General features: G+C 39.0%; 2 protein-coding genes across 2 annotated transcripts in view; one reads left to right on the top strand and one right to left on the bottom strand.

Moving 5' to 3' along the window:
• The window catches only part of nek10 (NIMA-related kinase 10), a 20005-nt gene extending 10164 nt beyond the window's left edge, over nucleotides 1–9841 (bottom strand). Inside the window, exons 1-19 of the mRNA XM_084385711.1 lie at nucleotides 9766–9841; nucleotides 9624–9681; nucleotides 9366–9475; nucleotides 9188–9286; nucleotides 8998–9082; nucleotides 7552–7593; nucleotides 7392–7470; nucleotides 7227–7294; nucleotides 6792–6871; nucleotides 6634–6720; nucleotides 6010–6234; nucleotides 4420–4559; nucleotides 3617–3678; nucleotides 3442–3516; nucleotides 3046–3110; nucleotides 2009–2111; nucleotides 1738–1866; nucleotides 1513–1650; nucleotides 693–738 (exon numbers count right to left, since the gene is read on the bottom strand). Coding sequence (XP_084241837.1) covers nucleotides 693–738; nucleotides 1513–1650; nucleotides 1738–1866; nucleotides 2009–2111; nucleotides 3046–3110; nucleotides 3442–3516; nucleotides 3617–3678; nucleotides 4420–4559; nucleotides 6010–6234; nucleotides 6634–6720; nucleotides 6792–6871; nucleotides 7227–7294; nucleotides 7392–7470; nucleotides 7552–7593; nucleotides 8998–9082; nucleotides 9188–9286; nucleotides 9366–9475; nucleotides 9624–9681; nucleotides 9766–9827 — 1753 coding nt within the window. The 5' untranslated portion in view covers nucleotides 9828–9841. The remainder of the gene's footprint in view (nucleotides 1–692; nucleotides 739–1512; nucleotides 1651–1737; nucleotides 1867–2008; nucleotides 2112–3045; nucleotides 3111–3441; nucleotides 3517–3616; nucleotides 3679–4419; nucleotides 4560–6009; nucleotides 6235–6633; nucleotides 6721–6791; nucleotides 6872–7226; nucleotides 7295–7391; nucleotides 7471–7551; nucleotides 7594–8997; nucleotides 9083–9187; nucleotides 9287–9365; nucleotides 9476–9623; nucleotides 9682–9765) is intronic.
• A 4306-nt stretch (nucleotides 9842–14147) lies between these two features.
• LOC311306828 (free fatty acid receptor 2-like) lies at nucleotides 14148–15852 on the top strand. The gene is made up of 2 exons (XM_084435409.1): nucleotides 14148–14252; nucleotides 14877–15852. The coding sequence occupies exons 1-2, from the start codon at nucleotides 14208–14210 to the stop codon at nucleotides 15807–15809; spliced, it is 978 nt and encodes a 325-aa protein (XP_084291535.1). The 5' UTR covers nucleotides 14148–14207; the 3' UTR covers nucleotides 15810–15852.
• Nucleotides 15853–21449: the final 5597 nt, after the last annotated feature.

The raw sequence follows: 21449 nt of genomic DNA, 5'->3' as shown, positions 1-21449 counted from the left end.
TGTTTACATCCTGTTTTCGGTGGAAGGCCATAGTAATCGATTGTCGAGTTCACGCGCGTGATCATAGGTACTAAACCTATGCGCGTGAACTCGACAATCGATTACTATGGCCTTCCACCGAAAACAGGATGTAAACAAAGGTATGAGCGCTGGCTGAATTAACTTCATTTTTATTAATATCTCTAACATCTACTGCAGTCAGATCCACTCGTGTTCACTCGGAAGGAATCACTCACATTTTCTGTGCACTTGTAATGACACTTAAAGGATGTTAAGAGGCTAAAAAGCAGGCTTACTACTTGCCCCATTGAAGTCAATAGGGTGCAAATTTTAAAAATAGAATAACTCGGTGTAGGCAACACCGATTTTTGTCGTTGTTCTCTGTATTGACAGCACTCCAAATGTACAAAAAAATGAGCTCAATGTTAAAATTGACCGGAGTTCTCCTTTAAGTTGTGGGCCCTGAATCTATAATCTATGGAAGTTTAACATTTTGAATGGAATTATGGAAATAAATCAACTTTTCCATGATATTCAAATTTTTTGGAAAGGGTCTGTATGTATGCTTTGGGGACCAAAAGTCTGAGACGCAGAATTTTAGACCCTGTTGTACAGATTAAATTCATTAAATGCATATCATAAGTATAATACAATTTATATATACTGTATGTATCTGACAGAAGAGTACCTACCTTCTAAAAATGTTTTGAAGTATTTTACAATGTTTGGATGACACATCTGAAACAAATTAAGAATGACAAATGACAGCTTTCCGATTCCTGTGGGAATATCAGGGTCATATTTCACTCTAATGTCAAAGGATGAATACAAGAAGTTATATTTTGCCTCATGAAATTTGTCTTAATTGTGTCATTGTTTACATGACAATAAATCACATTTAAATTGTGTAAAAATGCAGTGATGCTATAATCCTAATCATCCTTTAAACACAATTTCTTTTTATTAAAATCTATGGAAATTATAGATAACTACTACTTTTACAGAGCAAACAAATTATTAATGTTCTAAAAAATAAAGTTTATTTTACTTTTATGCAAGTTTTTTTTTTTTTGGCAGGTGAAAAAGCTCTGCAAAGTTCCAGTTATTCTTTATATCAGAGTCGGTGTTTCTGAACTCCTGAAACGCCTCCATTGTAGTCTTGAGTTTCTTCCGGGAACGAACACGTCACAATATTCCTCATTTAAATAATTAATACGCAGAATAAAGGGGCGGGGCCTGGTTGAGTTAGTTAGTAGTGTGTTAAACTGGCGGTTACGGTAAGGGGCGGGACATTTCCCAAACACACTCGAAGCGCTCGACCAATCACAACACACTGATCCAGCCGACCAATCAGAGCACAGTGTGCTTTTCAGAAGGCGGGGCTTCATAGAGACAGGAACTAAACAGAGCGTTACTGACAGAATGGGAAGAGAGGAGCTGGAACAATGGAGAATATGAGGAAAATAATCAACATTTAAGCAGGAAAACCTGTTCTGAGAATGCATTATTCACCTGTTCTTTAATGATGGTCAGCTCAGACACGATCTTATCAACGCTGCTGTCTCTGGATCGCTTGTCCTTGCCGAAGGCCGGATTGTGAAAGTTGACCTCCTTCAGTGCCAGAACGTTCTGTCCGCTCTGCTTACGGACCTTTAAGTGGGAGCAGAAACACCTGTGAACGGCTCAATTTAACTAGTAACTAACAAAGTACACATAAACAGCACAGATCACGTTCACCTTAAAGACGCTGCCAAAGGCGCCGCTGCCCAGATGGTCCAAAACCGCATAACCGTTGATCACTCTCAAAGGAGGTCGGTTCTGGTTCACCGTCTCGATGCTTTCCCTGAGAACATCTAACTCCTCCTCCTACACATACACACAGTCATAACATGCCAGAGAGAAAATATAAGAGAGTTTTGACTATTTTAGCGCAAATGCTTCCATTTATTTCATTGCTTTACAGAATATCAGTGTAATTCACTGATGAAGACCATCTTCAGTCTCTTACCGTTAAGAGTGTGATTTTCTCCTGCAGTGGTTCATACGCAGTAATGTCTCTCACATAGTGCCCAACATCGATAAACATCCCAAACAACTCTGGAGGAAACAGTCTGGAACAAACAAACAGCATTTCATTTAGAAATAAATAAATAAATTGAATAATTTCTTAAACCAAATAAATAAACAAACCACCTCATGTAGATAAAAGTTAGTCAATTTAAAGGGATAGTTCGCCCAAAAATGATATTTAGCCCATGATTTACTCACCCTCAAGCCGTTCGAGATGCATATGTCAATCTTTTTTCAGACGAACACATTTTCAGTTATTTTAGAAAATGTCTTAGATGTTTCAGTGGTTATAGTGTGAGGCTATGGGGTCCAGCTCGTTGAAGTCCGCAAATGTGCACGCATCCTCCACAAAAGTAATCCATCCGGCTCCAGGGAGATAAACTAAGGCCTTCTGAGGGTAATCCGTGCGGTTTTGTCGTAAAAATATACATATTTAAAACTTTATAAACGAAAATAACTGGCTTCCGGTGGCGGTCGGCGCGCGTTCACGGAGATGGAAGCGTCGTGACGTAGAATGAACGTGACAGTGCAGCCAGAGAGCAGAGCAAAACAAAACTCTACGTTCGTTCTACGTCACGACGCTTCCTACGCCATATGCCAGCATCCATCTCCATGAACGCGCGTCGACCGCGACCGGAAGCCAGTTATTTTCGTTTATAAAGTTTTAAATATGTATATTTTTACGACAAAACCGCACGGATTACCCTCAGAAGGCCTTCGTTTATCCCCCTGGAGCCGGATGGATTACTTTTGTGGAGGATGCATGCTCATTTGCGGACTTCAACGAGCTGGACCCCATTGCTTCACATTATAACCACTGAAACATCTAAGACATTTTCTAAAATAACTGAAAATGTGTTCGTCTGAAAAAAGATTGACATATACATCTCGAACGGCTTGAGGGTGAGTAAATTATGGGCTAAATATCATTTTTGGGCGAACTATCCCTTTAATACATTTCAACAAATAAAATACCTTTTAAAGTGATGTCTATTGCGTTCCATACTAAAAAGGAATCGTAAGGCCCTGAAAGCATAACACTTCAGAAAATAAGGAGCAACATTATTATCATACTTATGGGAAATGAAGAGAACATTTTAAGTTGCAAATGTAACGCTGCAATTAAAAGATGCTTTAAGGACGTAAGAGCCATAATCCATCTTTGCATATTGTATTGTGCATTCATAAAAAACTTAAAAGTGAGCAGTTTCTGCAGCCTTTATATTTATATACACACATTTATTATTTGTATTACTATTATTAGTATTAGTACTAGTAGCAGTAATAATAATAATAATAATAAAAAAATCTTAATATAGTAATACAGTATATTTCGTATGAAATGTGAGTTTATTCATTAGACTGACATACCTGTAGAGATTTTGCTGGAGCTTCTTTAAAGCTTTGTGGCAAAATCAATTTGCCAATTATGTACACACCGTTCTCCTGAAACAGAATGGATGCATGCAGAGGATATAAATATGAGATGAATGCACACACACTGATGTCTTTGATTCACGAGAGAAGCATCTGACAAGTGGACTACCTGAACCACGTTATTTGCTGTCGTATCATCCAAAACAAGCTCGGTGATCGCCGCACAGCATGCTGGGAACAGGGATGAGTCAGTGCTTTCGTTAATTGTTAAAGTTCAAGGCAATGCCGAATGTACTGGCATTAGGTCTCATTAGTTGACGTTAACTAAGAGTGAGCAATTCATTTCATTTTATTTGTTACAGTATTTTGTTAAAGTCACCATGAAATCAAACCAGACAATTCTTCATTTTTTATGGATGCATGCACTTGTCATTATATTTTCCATTACAGAGGCATCAAAGTGAAGATGCATTACATCAAGTGATGCAAACTGTGCATCTCAATATGCTCGACATGTTGTCTACATGATGTTTAATCATTTGCTGCATGTATTTTAGGATGTCATATAGGATAGCATATATTTTATTCCTTCTTATATAGTCTAAGATCTATGGAAGGTTGTTTCAGCCATGGAATAAACATTTTTTTAAATTGTAATTGTGACTTTTTAATCTCACAATTCTGACAGTTTACATCGAATTCTGCCATTTTTCCCCCAAGAATTGTGAGATATAAACTCGCAATTGCGAGTTATAGAGTTATAGAGTTATAAAGAGCTGACTTTTTTCTCACAATTCTGCCTAAAAATAATCAGAATTGCGAATTAAAAAGTCGCAATCACCTTTTAATTTTTTTTTATTCCGTGGCAGAAACAAGCTTCCATAAAGGCATGTATATTATTTAATTGTATCACATGACCAAAAGGGAGCGCTATGAAACAATTGACTTGTGTGTTCTCCTGTGCATCCTCACCTGCCTGCAGATTGATGGTGTTCTCCGCGGTCTCCCGAGGGCTCACCTGCGCTGACACATGATGCCTGTGAATCCGGCCTGACGCGTTGGCGCTGGACAGCGTGTCAGTGGTGGAGCGATCAGACACATACACTCGCTCTCTGGAACAAAAGGTTTTGCATGACTTAAAGGATTAGTTCACTTCAGAATAAAAATTTCCTGATAATTTACTCTCCCCCACGTCATCCAAGATGCTCATGTCTTTCTTTCTTCAGTCGAAAAGCAATTAAGGTTTTTGAGGAAAACATTCCAGGATTTTTCTCCATATAGTGGACTTGAATGGGGTCCAACGGTTTGAAGGTCCAAATTGCAGTTTCAGTGCAGCTTCAAAGTCTCGACACGATCCCAGTCGAGGAATAAGGGTCTTATCTAGCCAAACCATCGGTCATTTTAAAAAAAAAAAAACTTTTATATACTTTTTCACCACAAATGCTCGTCTTGCACTAGCTGTGATGCGCCACGCATTACGTAATCACGTTGAAAGGTCACGCGTGATGTAGGCGGAAGTACCGACCCAGTGTTTACAAAGCGAACGTGCAAAGACTAAGTCAAACGGCATTTCTAAATAAATAAAAGGTAAAACAGTGATGTAGAACTATTTTGAAGTTGGAGGAGAAAATGCGATGGAGTATTTCGCCCTACCCTACATTTTCCACCTACGTCAGGTTACCGCCTGACCTTTCCAATGTGATTACGTAATGCGTGAAGTCGCGGACATGCAAGACAAGCATTCGTGGTTAAAAGGTATATAAATGACTGATGGTTTGGCTAGATAAGACTCTTATTCCTCGGCTGGGATCGTGTAGAGCCCTTGAAGCTGCACTGAGGAACTGCAATTTGGATCTTCAAACCGTTGGACCCCATTGAAGTTCACTATATGGAGAAAAATCCTGGAATGTTTTCATTTCTTTTTGACTAAAGAAAGAAAGACATGAACATCTGTGTGAACTACTCCTTTAAAGTGCATTTATAGCTCAACCATAGACTGTAAAAAAATATAGGCATAGTGTCCGTGACGTCACCCGTAGTGTTTCTGATGAGCATTTTTGAAGCCCAAAGTGGGCGGAGCCGGCGGTCGCCATCTTGGCCACGCGTCACTCCCTGATAACCAAAACTGGGCAGCGAGGCGGATTAGCTGAGGTGACGTAATGCTAACAGACAGCAGGCAAACGGCTAGTAGTGACATCAGCGGCAATCCACCTGTCACTCAAGTGGCCACGCCCTTAATTATGCAGAACTTTAAGGCTTAATATAATTTAAACGGATGAGTTATAAAAAAATTCATCCCCCTCACAGTCGTCAAGAAGGGCTAAATTAGCTATATAGACCAAAACCACTTTTTGCACCAGGCTGTAAACACATTTTTTTCCTGCTGTAAAGTTGGGCATATTAACATGCGGGTCTATGGGATTGACTCTCTTCTGCAGCCGGTCTCTAGCGGCCAGTCTCTTAAACTGCAGCTTAAGTCACTTCAGTGTGGGTTTCAAGAGAGAGACCGGAAGGTTGCCGATTGAGCTCAACCAAACGTGACCCCACTCCACTGAGACCCACCCGTGTAAGATGCGCAGGAGTTGTTGCACGCCGCCCCACGCCCGGATCTCAGCGCTGGTGTCGGGATCCTGGCACAGCTGCACGAGCACCCAGACCGAGCTCCTCAACAGCTTCACGTGCTCCGAGTGCAGGAGACTGAGCAGCACCGGCACCCCGTCACACTGACGGACCTGCTCCCTGATGCACTGCACAGAGCAAAGCAACCTCAGCAGCTCCGCGCTCAACCTGAGAGGATCATGCACACATGGAGAAATGAATTAAGGGCCCACTGAAGTCAAGTCAAGCCACCTTTATTTACATAGCACTTTTAATCTACATTTTTATTCCTCATAAGTAAGCCTGAAAAACAGCAGTTACTGCTTCATGTATTTCCAAAAACACTTTTTACAAATGTAACATATCCAAAGGCTAGACTGTGGTTTAAAATCAAATCAATCAACATGCAAGAAGTAATGTGCAAATAGCAATAATTACATAAAGGTAAATAAAAGTATCAACAGTCACAAATTAAATGCAGGAACGCTCATGCAATCAAAACAGCAAATAACTTTCATCACCCGACAGAAAAACTGCAAAAGATATAGTTATAGAAAAACACAAGTTGTCAGACGAGCCTCTACTTACCTTTTCGATAACATGTCATATTCTTGTAATACAACTAGAATATGCTCCACAACAGACAGCTCTCCGATCTTCTCTTTGCATTCTTGACTAAATGAGAAGTGGGATTATTGATTAAACTCATTGTGCTAATGTAATTTTTACTCCTAATATACAAGTACCTTTCAGCGAGTGAGGTGAGAGCCAGGAGAGCTCCTAATACTACACTACTGTCCCGCGTAGAGAGCAGCTTCACGAGGGTCTGTGCAAAAAAATAAAAAAATAAAAAGGGACGATAACCTCAGTTTTAGCATTATTACATTTCAGAAAGTTGTTATGCAGATTATGAACCAGATTTTGATGTCAGCAATACAGGCATTTAATGAGTCAAGGGGAAGAGCAGAAGCGAAGGATAATATGGATAATATGACTAATGGTTAACACATAAATATTGAAAAGAAGAGGTCCTAGAACAGAGCCTTGAGGGACACCTTGAGAGACAGAACAAGTGGAAGATTTGAAGTTATGGAAAGCAATGAAGTATTGTCTATCAGTGAGCTAGGATGCAAACCGAGAAAGAGCACTACCTGTGATGCCTATATCTGAGAGACACATACCTTATGTGCACCACAATGAATAATCCAATGTCTTTGTTCCTCAACAGAAGACAACTTCTGAAACATATCTGCAGAGCAAATGAAGTGGGAAACAAGCTTAGCAAACCGATCATTATTCTTGCGGCTCGTTTCCAAGCTGTACATACTGTAGCATGTCTGTCTCACATGTCATTGCAACCAGCTGCTCAATTTCCAACGTCTGTTCTCTGCATTCTAGATACACAGTGGCCACCGACTCCATGTGCTGAAAAACATCCAATGAGAGACAATCAATTTCCACATTCTGCTGTGCATTTCGGCATTTGAACATAGCGAATGTCTTTACCTTAGCGAGCTGCCCAGCACCTTGCAGTTCAAAGAAGACTTTCTATAAGTGGAAACAGAAATATATATATAGAGCTGTATTTTTATTTTGAAATCACTATTTGCACCCAGGTGTAAATAGCACTGGCTATATTATAAGTCTATATAATATAAATGTATAAAATAAAATAATAATAGGGTAATTCCGTGTCAAATCAACCAAATTTCAGAAACTCCCCCGGCTCAAATTTTTGCTTTTGTTAAAAAAATCAAAGAAAGACAAACATAATTAGTGATGAAAGCCAAAATATTAATTTTCATGGATGAATATTTACCAAGGAATCCACTATTTTGTAGAGGTTTGAAGCCAAATTACAGGTGGGTGAAAATGACTTAAAGGGGTCCTATTATGCCCTTTTACAATGTCTTGATTTAGTTTTTTGGGTGTACTAGAATATGCTTGATTGTCCAAAAAATACATTATTCTTTACATATTTTACATTATTACAGCACCTCTTTCCCCAGTCTGGCCCGAACGCGTTGTTAGTTTCAATGAAGCCCCTCCTTCTGAAATATGAATTATGATTGGTTAGCTGTGACCAGTGTGTTGTGATTGGCAGCGCTTAGCGCATTCGGAAAATGTTACGCCCCCTTATAACCACAAGCTCTAGTACTCAGATGTAAATATTAAGGATGCCATCAATTTTAAACCAATTAACACCTGATTCAGACTTAAGAATGTTAACAAACAAGAGGATCGTCCAGAACGGATTTCATGCACGGAACTTGCAAGCACGGATTTCACAGGACGTTTCAGAGAGGTATGTTTTTTATTTGTAATTTTCTTATACATTTTAGAAACTAATGCATATACCATTTAATCATGATACTTGTCGGAAAACTAATTCCAGAGATATTGGGATCTCAATATTGCCCTAAGAGTAAATTGTTAAATTGCACACATTCTGAATGGTCAAAAACCATTCAAAATGTTTTTTGTCTTATCTCGGATTTTTTTAATCAAAACTATTGCATATAACATACCTGTCTGAGTGCCATAGATATTGTTTTTCCAATGTTTGCGTGCCTGTAACTCAAAAAGATATCTCAATATAATTTTAGATTCTGGTTATTAATAAAATTTTCTTTTAATATATTTATTTCCAAGACCCTATATGGTTCAATCCCATAAATATGGGTATCTCAATGTGGGTCCATTTTGAAATAGTTGAATTTGAAACATTTTCAATGGTCGAAAACCAAATGTGAGTCACACTTATCCAGCTGATGCTTACTGCATTTAAAGGGGAATGTCAAAAGAATTTATATTGTTGAAACTAGAAATATATCTTGTTTCCCACCATAAAAAACAATTGCATTGAAAAAAAAAAAGCCAGGGACCTCTGGTTGAGTTGACACAGAATGACTCTAATACATTTTCATATTAAACAGAGATTTTAGATCTCACCTGGTGAAGAGGATCCCTGATCAACAATCTCAAGCAGTTCAGAACTCTTAAAACACTGTCTGAGGAGGACTTTTCCAGCCAGTCGCTGAAAACAAATAAGACTAGTCTACAGTAATCCATAACCACACTAGCTGGTATATCAGCAGCATCATACACACTACTATACAGCATCATACTCATGAATACAGACCTACAACCGAGTCTGTTATTGATCAAGGCAGTGAAGATGTCCAGGAACAATGTGTGATGTGGATGGTCGCTAAAACATCTCTGGTTTCTGTAAATCACACTGGTAACGACATGAAAATTGGTTACAGAATGCAACTGAATGAGAGCAAAATGACCAAATAACATGGGAAACTGCGCACCTAAAGTTATCCAGCTCAGACGCTTCATTGTTTGTGCCGTTTTTCCGGTGGTCAGGAACATTTGAGGAGTTCTGAGACTTCCGTCCCTTGGATTGACTCAAAGATGAAACCTGAGATGGGGAGCAGAGATGATACTGAGAAACTAAACTCATGTCAATTCAGAATTCAACTGAGAATCAAACTGTAATTAAACTCTGCAATTAGATTGGCAAAGGCTTGGACATTTTGTGATTCTTTATGTAAAAATGTAAATGTTACCTGTTTGGATACTGGAGCTCTGATCAGTGATAAAAGTCTCTTGAGATCAAGAAGCTCCCTAAAACATTATTTTAAAAAGACATTTATAAATATCAGCAGAAAAACTAAATTCTCATCAGTAAAAGTTTCGGTGATGGCTTACTTGTCTTTAGGTTTTGGATGTGATCTGTTTGGTCCTCTAGACTTTCTGTCTTGGAGAGGCATGTTGGCACAATCTTGATTACGCTCATGTCTGCAGCCCAGTCAGATGAGAAAAGCATGATAAATACTTAGATTATGTTTAAATGCCATTTTAAAGGGGTGGTTGATTATGATTTGACTTTTCTAACTTTAGTTAGTGTGTAATGTTGCTGTTTGAGCATAAACAACATCTGCAAAGTTACGACGCTCAAAGTTCAAAGCAAAGGGAGATATTTACTTTTAAAGAAATCGCTTTTTAAGGACTACAACAAACGGCTGGTAGAGACTACACCACATTCCTCCCGGGTTAGTGACATCACCAACCCTAGAATTTACATAAACCCCGCCCCCTGAACACGATTTATAGATTATCATGACAGAATATGCTAATCAATGACTAGAAGATAACTACACATCAGCTTCATAAATTCATCAACTAACCATTCAGAAATGTCCTGTTGCTTCTACATGTTGTCACTTCTTCTCGAGTCTCTCCATCATTGTCTGATTCCGGTTTGAACATAAAAGGCTAAAAGGTTTTGAAATGTTCAGTGCATGTGTGTGTGAGTGCATGCTGTTTAAGCTCCGCCCTCTGTGCCGGGAGCAGCAGCTCATTTGCATTTAAAGGAACAGACACAAAATGGTGCGTTTTTGCTCACCCTCAAAAATTGACAATTTTAACATGCGATATAAAAATATCTGTGGGGTATTTTGAGTTAAAACTTCACACACACACTCTGGGGACATCAAAGACTTATTTTACATCTTGTGAAAAGGGGCATTATACCACCCCTTTATGTGTCCTCCTACAAACTTCAAATCAATCAAAAAATTTAAAATACAGCATCCAAGTTTGGAATGACATGAGGGTGAGTAAATACATTTTGGGTGAGCTATTGTTTAAAATGTTTAATAACACAAACAAATAAAAATATAACAGGAATGATTGGGTCCTTTAGGGAAAGTATGCATGCATGATGGGCAACATGCATTTAAACCAGGTAAATATAAAAAGGACTATGTCAAAGTTATTTGAAGATGCCACATTTACTGCAGCAGCTGGTGCCATCATGAACACGAACCACAATAGCCACATGCATGAGATCATTTAAATTTAGACGATTTTTATGTCATGTTGACTCAGTTTGGTGGCAATTGCATGAATTTCCCAAGGAGGAGTATTAAAAAGTACAGCGCATGAGCTTTTCACAAACCTCCGAATAGCTGACTTCCTGTTGGGTGTAACATATGACTTGCAGTTTGAAAGTTGTTCAACTCAATAAGATCTATATGTGTACCGAGTTTCATATATACAGTACGTGCAAGTGTGTATGATATATGGACCAAGTTTTTAAACTGCATTAAAGGGGGCGCTGTAGAGCCCCTTCACCACGCCCGGGTCCCAGCTTTGGCCCCAGCCCTAATGGCAGACGATTCTGATGCGAGTACAAAGTTTTGAGTGTTTCTGAGCATGTTAAGGCCCACAAAACCTTAGGAAAACAATAATAACTGACACATACAGTGGCTTCAAAAAGAACATTTAAAAAAAATATTTCTCAATGTCTTTGAATCACCCATCAAACAAAAATATGTTCTCAGAACGTTTTACTAACGTTCCCATTAAGTTATCAAAATCTTATTTCTAAAGTTTAAAAAAAAAAAGTTTTTAAAACTTGCTTATGCAAAAGTTAAAGGAACACGAAAATTATATCAATTTTATCGTTTTGCACACATTATGGGAATGTTACTTTTGAACGATACATTAACATTCCGAAACAAGTAGTAACATTCAAAAATGTCAGATGAACGTCGGAATTATAGTGTAATTAATGAACATACTTTTTAAAAAAAAATTTTTTTATGAACATAAAAAAAACGTTGCAGGATTTGCGATGCTGATGACCTTTAAAACGCGTCATCAGTCTGACACAGGTGTCCATTTCTGTCGCTTTTATCATTTCAAAGACATAAAACTTCTAAGCTATTTTTTTTAAATATTCTACTTGAAAAGTGTCCATATGCTATCTTTATTTAAAATAAATGCCAGTTGTGTGTTTGTATTTTATCAAAAGCATAAACATTCAGACATTTAGCTAAAGTGTGACTCAGGTGTCCAAATACTTTATTAAGCCACTGACTGAACGAAATGTAACGTTTTTATATCATGCTGGATGTATTTTCTCACCTGTGTGGATCAGGAATATTAAGGGTAGTTTAATCGCATAGCTGAAGGTCGTCATATATTTCTCTAGGTATGTATTTCGAGAAGACAACACACAGAAGCTCGAATCAGGAATGTGAAGACACACACAGCAACCAATGAGACGACGCGATGTTGAGGCGTTCTCAGTTACCAAGGTTACTACTCAAACACACGCGCAAGGATGATGAGCTCTCTGATGAGCTCGAGTTTCGCTTTTTCCACTGATCTTTCTTGGGACATTATCACACACAAACAAAAGTCGCAACAAGCGTTGCAATAAAATGGCATTATTACATTAAAAAACCGAGAATAAAATGTAACAATTGATTGAAAAAAAAAAAAAAAAATCGAATATAAAACCAAAGACGCTGTAGATGAAAATGACAGACTCTAGTGCCTAAAAGAAAAACACAGAAGTTCACATATTCTTAAGTGATAACCAAAGATCTTGCATTTGGAAATAATCAAACATATCAGAGCATTAATATAGTATATAGAAATGATTGTAGAAATCAATTTCTTGAAAATGAATAATAATGCAACATATTACAATTAATGATGATATAAATGAATATATAGCTATCAATGAGAACTCATAAAGAAAAGATTGATAAGATTAAAAAAAGGAATAGTTTTGTGTTTGGTAGCAATTAGTCAGTTCACAATGCTCATCTAACACACTGGGCCTCTTTCATGATTACAAAACTGTTCATAAAAACAGTTTTGCATAAAGTGGTGCCACAATTTACAGATGTTTTTATGAGCAATTTACTGTACACTGACATTCATTGTGCTTGCCTTTCATCAATTTGAGCCTAAGTTTAGTGCCGCATTTGAATAATATAGCAGAAAACAGTGAGAGAATAGACCTCAGAGTGCAAACTATTACAAGAGATGTGAAAATTGTGTGCAGGTGAATAAGAGTCTCATCTTGAGATTTTCGGATAAGCTTTGAAAATCATATTTCAAGAAATCTTCTTCTTTTTGCCATTTAACATGCGCCTTGAAATGTACACACGAACACATTGTTAACTTTGGCTGTTTATTTTGTGTTTAAAGACGTAGAATATTTGAATATACATATAAAATAGATATATGACGATTTTATGGCCAACATAAATTCAAACAAGGACAACAACAAAAAATGCTATCATGATGTATCAATCTTTTTATTTGAATAATATATGTATATTTCACATTACAATAATGAGAATGACATTGTTTGCGTTGCAGTAATGAGATTTGAAGTTCAAAATCTGCTTGATTGTCATATAGAAATGTCACAATTCCAAAAACTGAGGTTTAATATAAAGATGCATATCACACAAATACTGGATGAATAGCACTTTAATGAAATATAAAGGGGTTTTTGTTAAAAGATACGAACTTAAGTGTCTGAAGAGGCACTACATTTATAGGCCTAGAAAATAATATGTCAATAGATATTTATGGTCTAAACGGGGCTTTAGGTAAAAACATAATGTTAAAATAACGCAAATTAATGTCCACGTATGTTCCCCACTGCCGTAGTAATATATTTGTGTCTGTACTCTTACTTAAGTTGCTTTTGTCCACCACTGTTCACTATATGGATCTTTTTGATTATGAAACATCCAGGGCCCTGAAAAATGTCTGACCCTTAGAGTCTTTTTGACATCATTCAGCTAAAATTATTAAAAGGTTGCATGGAAATCCCTTTCTTCCTGATAGCAATCATTTATATTCAGTGAGTCAAAAGTTCAGACTGAGTTCAGCCAATTTTTATCTCGTATCATAAACGGATGCATGGTGATCATGTCATGCATGAAAGTGAGTCAATTGTGAATTGTATTGGTAAGACCAAAATATTTATACTTTCAGTTTTACAGGCGTTGACAAAAAAGCAACGTTTCATGTCAGAATACTTCCGATGCAAAAACAAAATATCAACCAATATTGTAACTTTTTTTTTCATGTGTTTTTTGATATCTAACCATATGATGCGTGTTTGTGAGGTTTGCATGTTTGCACTTCTACGAGTTTACATAGTGGACACTTCCTGAATTCAGATGCAATACATGTTTTGCATTTTAGTTAAACTTTAGCTGTGTCTGCTGTAATACACCCACAGTCACGTAATCTTACAATCTTACAGACACAGCTCTGCTCTTAATCATCCTGCAGTGAACTGAGCTCAGTCTGACTACTCTCAAGGGACGTCTATGATCATACTAAATCTGAGAAGACCAGGGAAGCAAACTTTTGTGGTAAGTACAGAAGACTATAACTCAGTTTTCATATTAGTGTCTTTTCCTTTGTGTTGAAACAACAATTTATTTCAAATAAACATACCTCTCAAAAACGTATTTGGACGAGTCTGAATGACATAGCTTCTAGAGAAATGCACAAAAAAAAAGTAAATATTAAAATGAAATAAAAATAAACCATGCCATTTGGTTTTGTTATCTAGTACAGGGACTTTTAGAATTTTTTTTAAGCGTGACTTTCATGTATGAATATATTTTTAGGGCATTATGGCTGTTCTTTAGTGTTACTTTTTAGAAAAATGTGCACTGAAGTTGCTCAGGAAATTGAAAAAAGCTAAATAAATAAATAATAAATCCAAGTAATTTTATTAGATGACAAAACCAAGAGGCATGGTTTATTATTATTATTATTATTATTTTTTATTTTTTTTGTAATGCAACTTCATTAGCCATGATGGTCACATTTAAAAATGCCTCAAATTAAAAAAAATTTTTTATATGTTTTTATTTTTAAGCCACTGTATCAATAGTGTTGGCAAAATCATAATCTAAGTAAAAGTACCTATAAATGTTGCATCATATAAGTTGTATGATAAATGTCAATCTCTTTTTGCTTCTTTTCAGAGTCCTTTCACATGCAAAATGACAAACCACTGGGTCATTTTAGCCGTCTACATCGTGACGTTTCTCATCGGCTTGCCGGCCAATCTCCTGGCCATGATCACGTTCATAAAGAAACTCGGTGACAAACCCAGTCCGAATGACGTCCTTCTCTTCAACCTGACGGCGTCCGACTTGGTCTTCCTTTTCTTTCTGCCCTTCAAGATGTATGAAGCTGCCGTAGGAATGCACTGGTACTTATCCCCGAGCCTGTGCTCGATCGCGTCCTTCTTCTTTTTCACCACGATTTACACCAGCTCCCTGTTGCTCATGGCTATAGCCGTGGATCGCTACTTAGGACTGGCCTTTCCGTTCAAATACAGACTCATGCGAAAGCCTCTCTATGCCTCGGTTGGCAGCGTCTTCATCTGGCTGTTCAGTGCCGGTCATTGCAGCATCGTATTCATCATCGTCCATATGCAAGAGCTGAACCGCACTGAACCCAAAACCGTCTGCTATGAGAACTTCACCGAGAAGCAAAAGGAGGTCTTGTTACCAGTTCGTTTCGAGTTTTTTGTGGTCATGTACGTGCTACCGCTCTTAGTTTGCATCTTCTGCTATATTAGCTGCATCTATATCTTGTATAGCAGGCCTCACATAGCCAAAGTGAAAAAGCAAAGGGCCATTGGGATGGCGTTGTGCACGCTGACCATCTTTTTACTCTGTTTTCTGCCCTATAACACGTCCCATCTGGTGGGTTTCAGCACCAACAAGAGCCCGTCGTGGAGGTACTACACACTCCTGCCCAGCACGCTCAACACATGCCTCGACCCAATCGTCTTCTACTTCTCATCCTCCACTTTCCGTGAAAGCGCGACGATCGCGTTACTCAAGAAACGGTGTTTTAGGCATAAGAAAACTAAGTGCGACACTGAACTGAAGATTTTATCAAAATGAACAGCTTTTGCATTTGAATGTCACTATGTCATGGCTTCTTGTAAATCACAAGGTTTATTTTCCTTTTTCATCTTCCTAGTACTAGTAGGCCAGTGAAGAAATTGTAAGATTTGTAAGTCTCTTCTGCTCACTAATGCAACATTTATTTAATAAATATTTTTACTAAACAGTAATATTTTTTAAAATTTTGTATAACTGTTTTCCAAGTTCGTATATTGTAAAGTTCGTATATTGTAAAGTGTAATTTCCAAGTTCGTATATTGTAAAGTGTAATTTATTCCTGTGATCAAAGCTGTATTTTCAGCATCATTACTCCAGTCTTCAGTGTCACATGATCCTTCAGAAATCTTTCTAATATGATGATTTGATGCTCAAGAAACATTTCTTAGTTGTGCTGCTTCATATTTTTGTGGAAACTGTAAGAATTGATAAATTAGGAAATGCCGGACAGTCTGTTTCCAGACCCTGAGAGGACAAAAGGACCTCTCTGGAGATTACCATTTGAACTGGCCCTCGTGCACCATTGAGACGAAAGTCTCACCTCCGAGTCATCTTAATCTACATCTCTTTCCCTCTCCCCTCACCCCCTCTCTCTCATGCTCAGATGATCACCTGAATTCACCCAAGAAAATGTATAGTTTAATGTGAATGATTATCACAGAGTATTTTTCATGTTTGGTATCATTTAAAATGTCACAGTGCGACTGGTACAAATGTCTCATTTTCAATAAGTAAAACAAAAGGTAATAAGGTTTTTAAGAGTTTAAAGATAACTGACTTACAAAGGAAGGTGGTCTCTCAAGACAAATGGTCACACTTAGAGAGATCTTAGAGAGATCTCTCAGCCTCATGTATTTCTCAATGTTGGGTTGCATCTTTTCTCTTTATTCTAGAGCATTTGATGTTTTGTATCAATTATCTTTGAATTGATTATGAAATTGGCATGATACTTTTACCTGACATAATAAATTGTTACATTTGATTATTCTAACTGACTTTGACATTATTTTCATTGAAGAGTTAAACGGAATAGTCAAACATTCGCTCATAATTAATGAGCCACAGATATCATTAAAACCTTTTCATTTATGGAGTCAGATGAAATAACGAGAGAATACATATTCAAATGTATTGCATTTAATCAAAAAATACTTCTGCCTCAAGAAAAGGACAGTAACACATTAAGACCTTCCGCGCTGGTCGGACGCTGGACTTTGGGCTGATTTAGCGCGAGCTTACAAAACTGTGATACGTTGTTTCTTCAGGATTCTTTAATGAATAGAAAGTTCCAAACATTAACATTATATATGTTTTTACTGACACTATAGATAAATGTAATGCATAAAACGTCTCGGTTACTAATGTAACCCTCGTTCCCTGAAGGAGGGAACGGGAGACATAACGTCGACGTGACGACGTAATTGGGATCACTTCAGGGAGCCCTATCAACTTCGAGTGTCTACAGAACGAGCCAATGAACGTTGGCGTGCGTGAATCGCGTCACACGCCCCGCCCCGCAGCGCGGGTATAAACGGGTAGCGGGCGCATGCACACATTGTTTTTCGCTGAGGAGCCGAGATTGTGACGGCCATGCAGCGATGGTCAGCAACGGTGGCGACGGGACGTTACGTCTCCCGTTCCCTCCTTCAGGGAACGAGGGTTACATTAGTAACCGAGACGTTCCCTTTCAGTCGCTCACGTTCGACGTAACGTCGGCGTGACGACGTAATTGGGATCCCTTAGAAAACACCACGGTTGCTGACACATCCAGCGCCCTATGCAAGACTCTCCGACCCCCAACTGGCTGGGGCGGAAGACCTGCGTAGAGGGAGTTCAACTGCTGTTCCGTTATACCCCACACAGTGGAACTCTTGGATAACACTGGGAAAGCGTGCCTTTCCAGGGGAGAAGGACACTGCGGAGCCACATCCTGCCCGAAGGGAGGTACCATGTGGAGAATACACATATGGACTGGCCGAAGGGGCAGTGCAACATATGGAATGTCACTGGGGTGGCTCCAGCCTGAAAGGGGGAGGCTACACCGGACAATGACGGCAGAGCAGACTCTGCCAAGGGAAAGACACGGGCTCACCGCAGGGAGCTGGTCGTGGAAGAATACACATATGGGATCGCCGCAGGGATCACCACATATGGAACCCAGCCAGCACAAGTTACACAAGCATACGAGCACTAGGCCTGGCGTCGGACGCTCCGCAATGTCCGACTGCCGAAGGGGTATGGAGGAACTCACAGGGTTCGCCTAAGTGGGAACTCGACTGGAGCAAAAAGCGCACGTATCCGTTCTGAGGAAGGGAGTGGCGCAGCAAGCCACTAGAGCAGGAACTTCGGTGTTACCGGCTAGTTGAAGCGAGCACACAGGAAGAAACCGGCTCAACACGTAGGCTATAAAACCTAGTGAACGTGTTAGGTGTCACCCAGCCCGCAGCTCTACAGATGCTCTGTCAGCGAGGCGCCGTGTGCCAGCGCCCAGGAAGAAGCGACACCCCTAGTGGAGTGGGCTCTCAACCCAGGCAGGCAGGGCATGCCTTAAGGCTGATTTATACTTCTGCGTCGGACCTATGCCGGAGCCTCTACGCTGTAGGCAACGCGTTGGTTTTCATTTATACTTCTGCGTCGTTGTCCGCTTTGACGCGCAATTACACTTGCAGAGGGAGCATGTGAAACCCGAGGGAGCGGTCCTAGCAGACCAATCACAGCGCTTGCGTCCGCGTAGAGTTGACGCGTTGTTACATTTTTGGAGAGGTGCCCGTCAGGGTACGCTGAAGGGTACGCGCGCTACACACAGCCTACGACGTAGCTACGGCGTGAGTTCGACGCAGAAGTATAAATTGGGCTTTAGGCTTCGTAAGCCACTATCTTACTATCCACTATCCAGTGGGCCATCCTCTGCTTGGAGACAGCCTTTCCCTTCTGCTGGCCTCCGTAACAGACAAAAAGCTGATCTGAAGTCCTGAGGCTTTGCATTCTGTCCACGTACAGACGCAGAGCGCGACATGCTGTTTCATAAAATGGACACAGGGTGCATGGCAGGTAGCACCCACCAGCAGCGTCATTCTGGGACCCTTAGCAGCGTGCAGAGCAGCAAGGTGAGCTCATAATCCGAATGAATGGAGAATTAGCAACTGTTGTCCTGCGTCGCTGATTTCTGTTTAATATTTCCAATATTTCCAGAGCACTCGTATCAGAGGATTATCTATATATATCTGCCAGCGGAGACCTAGCCGGGACCCGCTACATATAGGCTAATGTTTTGAGAACATTAATAAAGACCAGATAACTTTGATTGAATTATCTAGTTTCTGTAAGGCGTTTGTTCGTAACTTTGAGAGAACCTTGACAAAGTTCCGAGAACGTTCCCTGTTATGGTGCGTTCGGTCCTCATGGGAAGTTCGTAGGCTATTTACGACGTAATGTCACTTCCGCCTGAGCATGGAAGAATGATTTGAAGCTATTTGTAAAATCACTTCAATGGATGTCGGACAGAAATGCTCTAAACTTCTTTCCGCTTTGGACTTGTTTATGTTATTAGACTAAGACCCTCACCCCCTACTATTTTTCTTTCTTTTATTTGGTTCTGTTTTGTTCATTCTTCTAAGTGCTGTATCAACACAAAAACATTTGTATTATTGTTGAATTATGCCATAATTGTTTGTACTTGAATTCTGTATAATAATTTAAACAAATCTTTCGTCGGAGCAATATGCTGTACCTTCTCTTAATTAAATACACACAAAAGCAATGTGCATCAGGTGTGTTTTGGTTTTTAATGTTTTTAATTAATTTATGAAGCCACTGTAAATGTTAATTACAAAGCTTTCATAATTTGAACAGAAAATAAGCTTATTTTGTTGTAAATAAAAAAAAAACTGACAATGTCACTGCTAAATACCCTAAATACCTATAAGTAGGCTAGCCTATGGAAATTTTTCACATTTCTGAGTTTCTCAGAAGGAAGTCGTCATAGTTGGGTAAACAGCTAGCGGTGAATGAGAGACTATATTAAATATATATTTTTGTGTTCCCATTTGCTCAAATAGCAAAATAAACTCCACAATAGTGTTTAAGACTTTCAAAAAGAGTAAAAAGGCAGTCAGAAGGAGAAAGATGTCAATTTTACCGTCACTCCCACAGCAGCGTTAACTATTTATTTATTTTTTTGTAATTTGATGCAAATGCAATTTAATATTAAGTATAGTGTTGTACATAAATTATATATATATATATATATACACTCACCTAAAGGATTATTAGGAACACCTGTTCAATTTCTCATTAATGCAATTATCTAATCAACCAATCACATGGCAGTTGCTTCAATGCATTTAGGGGTGTGGTCCTGGTCAAGACAATCTCCTGAACTCCAAATTGAATGTCAGAATGGGAAAGAAAGGTGATTTAAGCAATTTTGAGCGTAGCATGGTTGTTGGTGCCAGACGGGCCGGTCTGACTATTTCACAATCTGCTCAGTTACTGGGATTTTCACGCACAACCATTTCTAAGGTTTACAAAGAATGGTGTGAAAACGGAAAAACATCCAGTATGCGGCAGTCCTGTGGGCGAAAATGCCTTGTTGATGCTAGAGGTCAGAGGAGAATGGGCCGACTGATTCAAGCTGATAGAAGAGCAACTTTGACTGAAATAACCACTCGTTACAACCGAGGTATGCAGCAAAGCATTTGTGAAGCCACAACACGCACAACCTTGAGGCGGATGGTCTACAACAGCAGAAGACCCCACCGGGTACCACTCATCTCCACTACAAATAGGAAAAAGAGGCTACAATTGGCACGAGCTCACCAAAATTGGACAGTTGAAGACTGGAAAAATGTTGACATTTGACATTCAGATGGTAGAGTCAGAATTTGGCGTAAACAGAATGAGAACATGGATCCATCATGCCTTGTTACCACTGTGCAGGCTGGTGGTGGTGGTGTAATGGAGTAGGGGATGTTTTCTTGGCACACTTTAGGCCCCTTAGTGCCAATTGGGCATCGTTTAAATGCCACGGCCTACCTGAGCATTGTTTCTGACCATGTCCATCCCTTTATGACCACCATGTACCCATCCTCTGATGGCTACTTCCAGCAGGATAATGCACCATGTCACAAAGCTCGAATCATTTCAAATTGGTTTCTTGAAAATGACAATGAGTTCACTGTACTAAAATGGCCCCCACAGTCACCAGATCTCAACCCAATAGAGCATCTTTGGGATGTGGTGGAACGGGAGCTTCGTGCCCTGGATGTGCATCCCACAAATCTCCATCAACTGCAAGATGCTATCCTATCAATATGGGCCAACATTTCTAAAGAATGCTTTCAGCACCTTGTTGAATCAATGCCACGTAGAATTAAGGCAGTTCTGAAGGCGAAAGGGGGTCAAACACAGTATTAGTATGGTGTTCCTAATAATCCTTTAGATGAGTGTATATATATATATATATATATATATATATATATATAAATGAACATATATAATAAAATAAAAAAACGTTGCAGGATTTGTGATGCTGATGACCTTTAAAACGCGTCATCAGTCTGACACAGGTGTCCAACGTTTTTAAACAACCTCCATTTCTGTCGCTTTTATCATTTCAAAGACATAAAACTTCTAAGCTAT

The sequence above is a fragment of the Rutilus rutilus genome (genome assembly GCF_951802725.1).
Source record: "Rutilus rutilus genome assembly, chromosome: 17".
Classification (NCBI taxonomy): Eukaryota; Metazoa; Chordata; class Actinopteri; order Cypriniformes; family Leuciscidae; genus Rutilus; species Rutilus rutilus.
Note: the sequence above shows the minus strand (reverse complement) of the source record. Positions and strands in the feature narration are given on the sequence as shown.

What these genes read in the sequence shown, in the direction of transcription:
- LOC311306828 (XM_084435409.1), top strand. Translation starts at nt 14,208, where the DNA reads ATGATCATACTAAATCTGAGAAGACCAGGGAAGCAAACTTTTGTG. An exon ending in CAGGGAAGCAAACTTTTGTG is followed by an intron (nt 14,253 to 14,876) that starts GTAAGTACAGAA and finishes GCTTCTTTTCAG; the next exon opens with AGTCCTTTCACATGCAAAAT.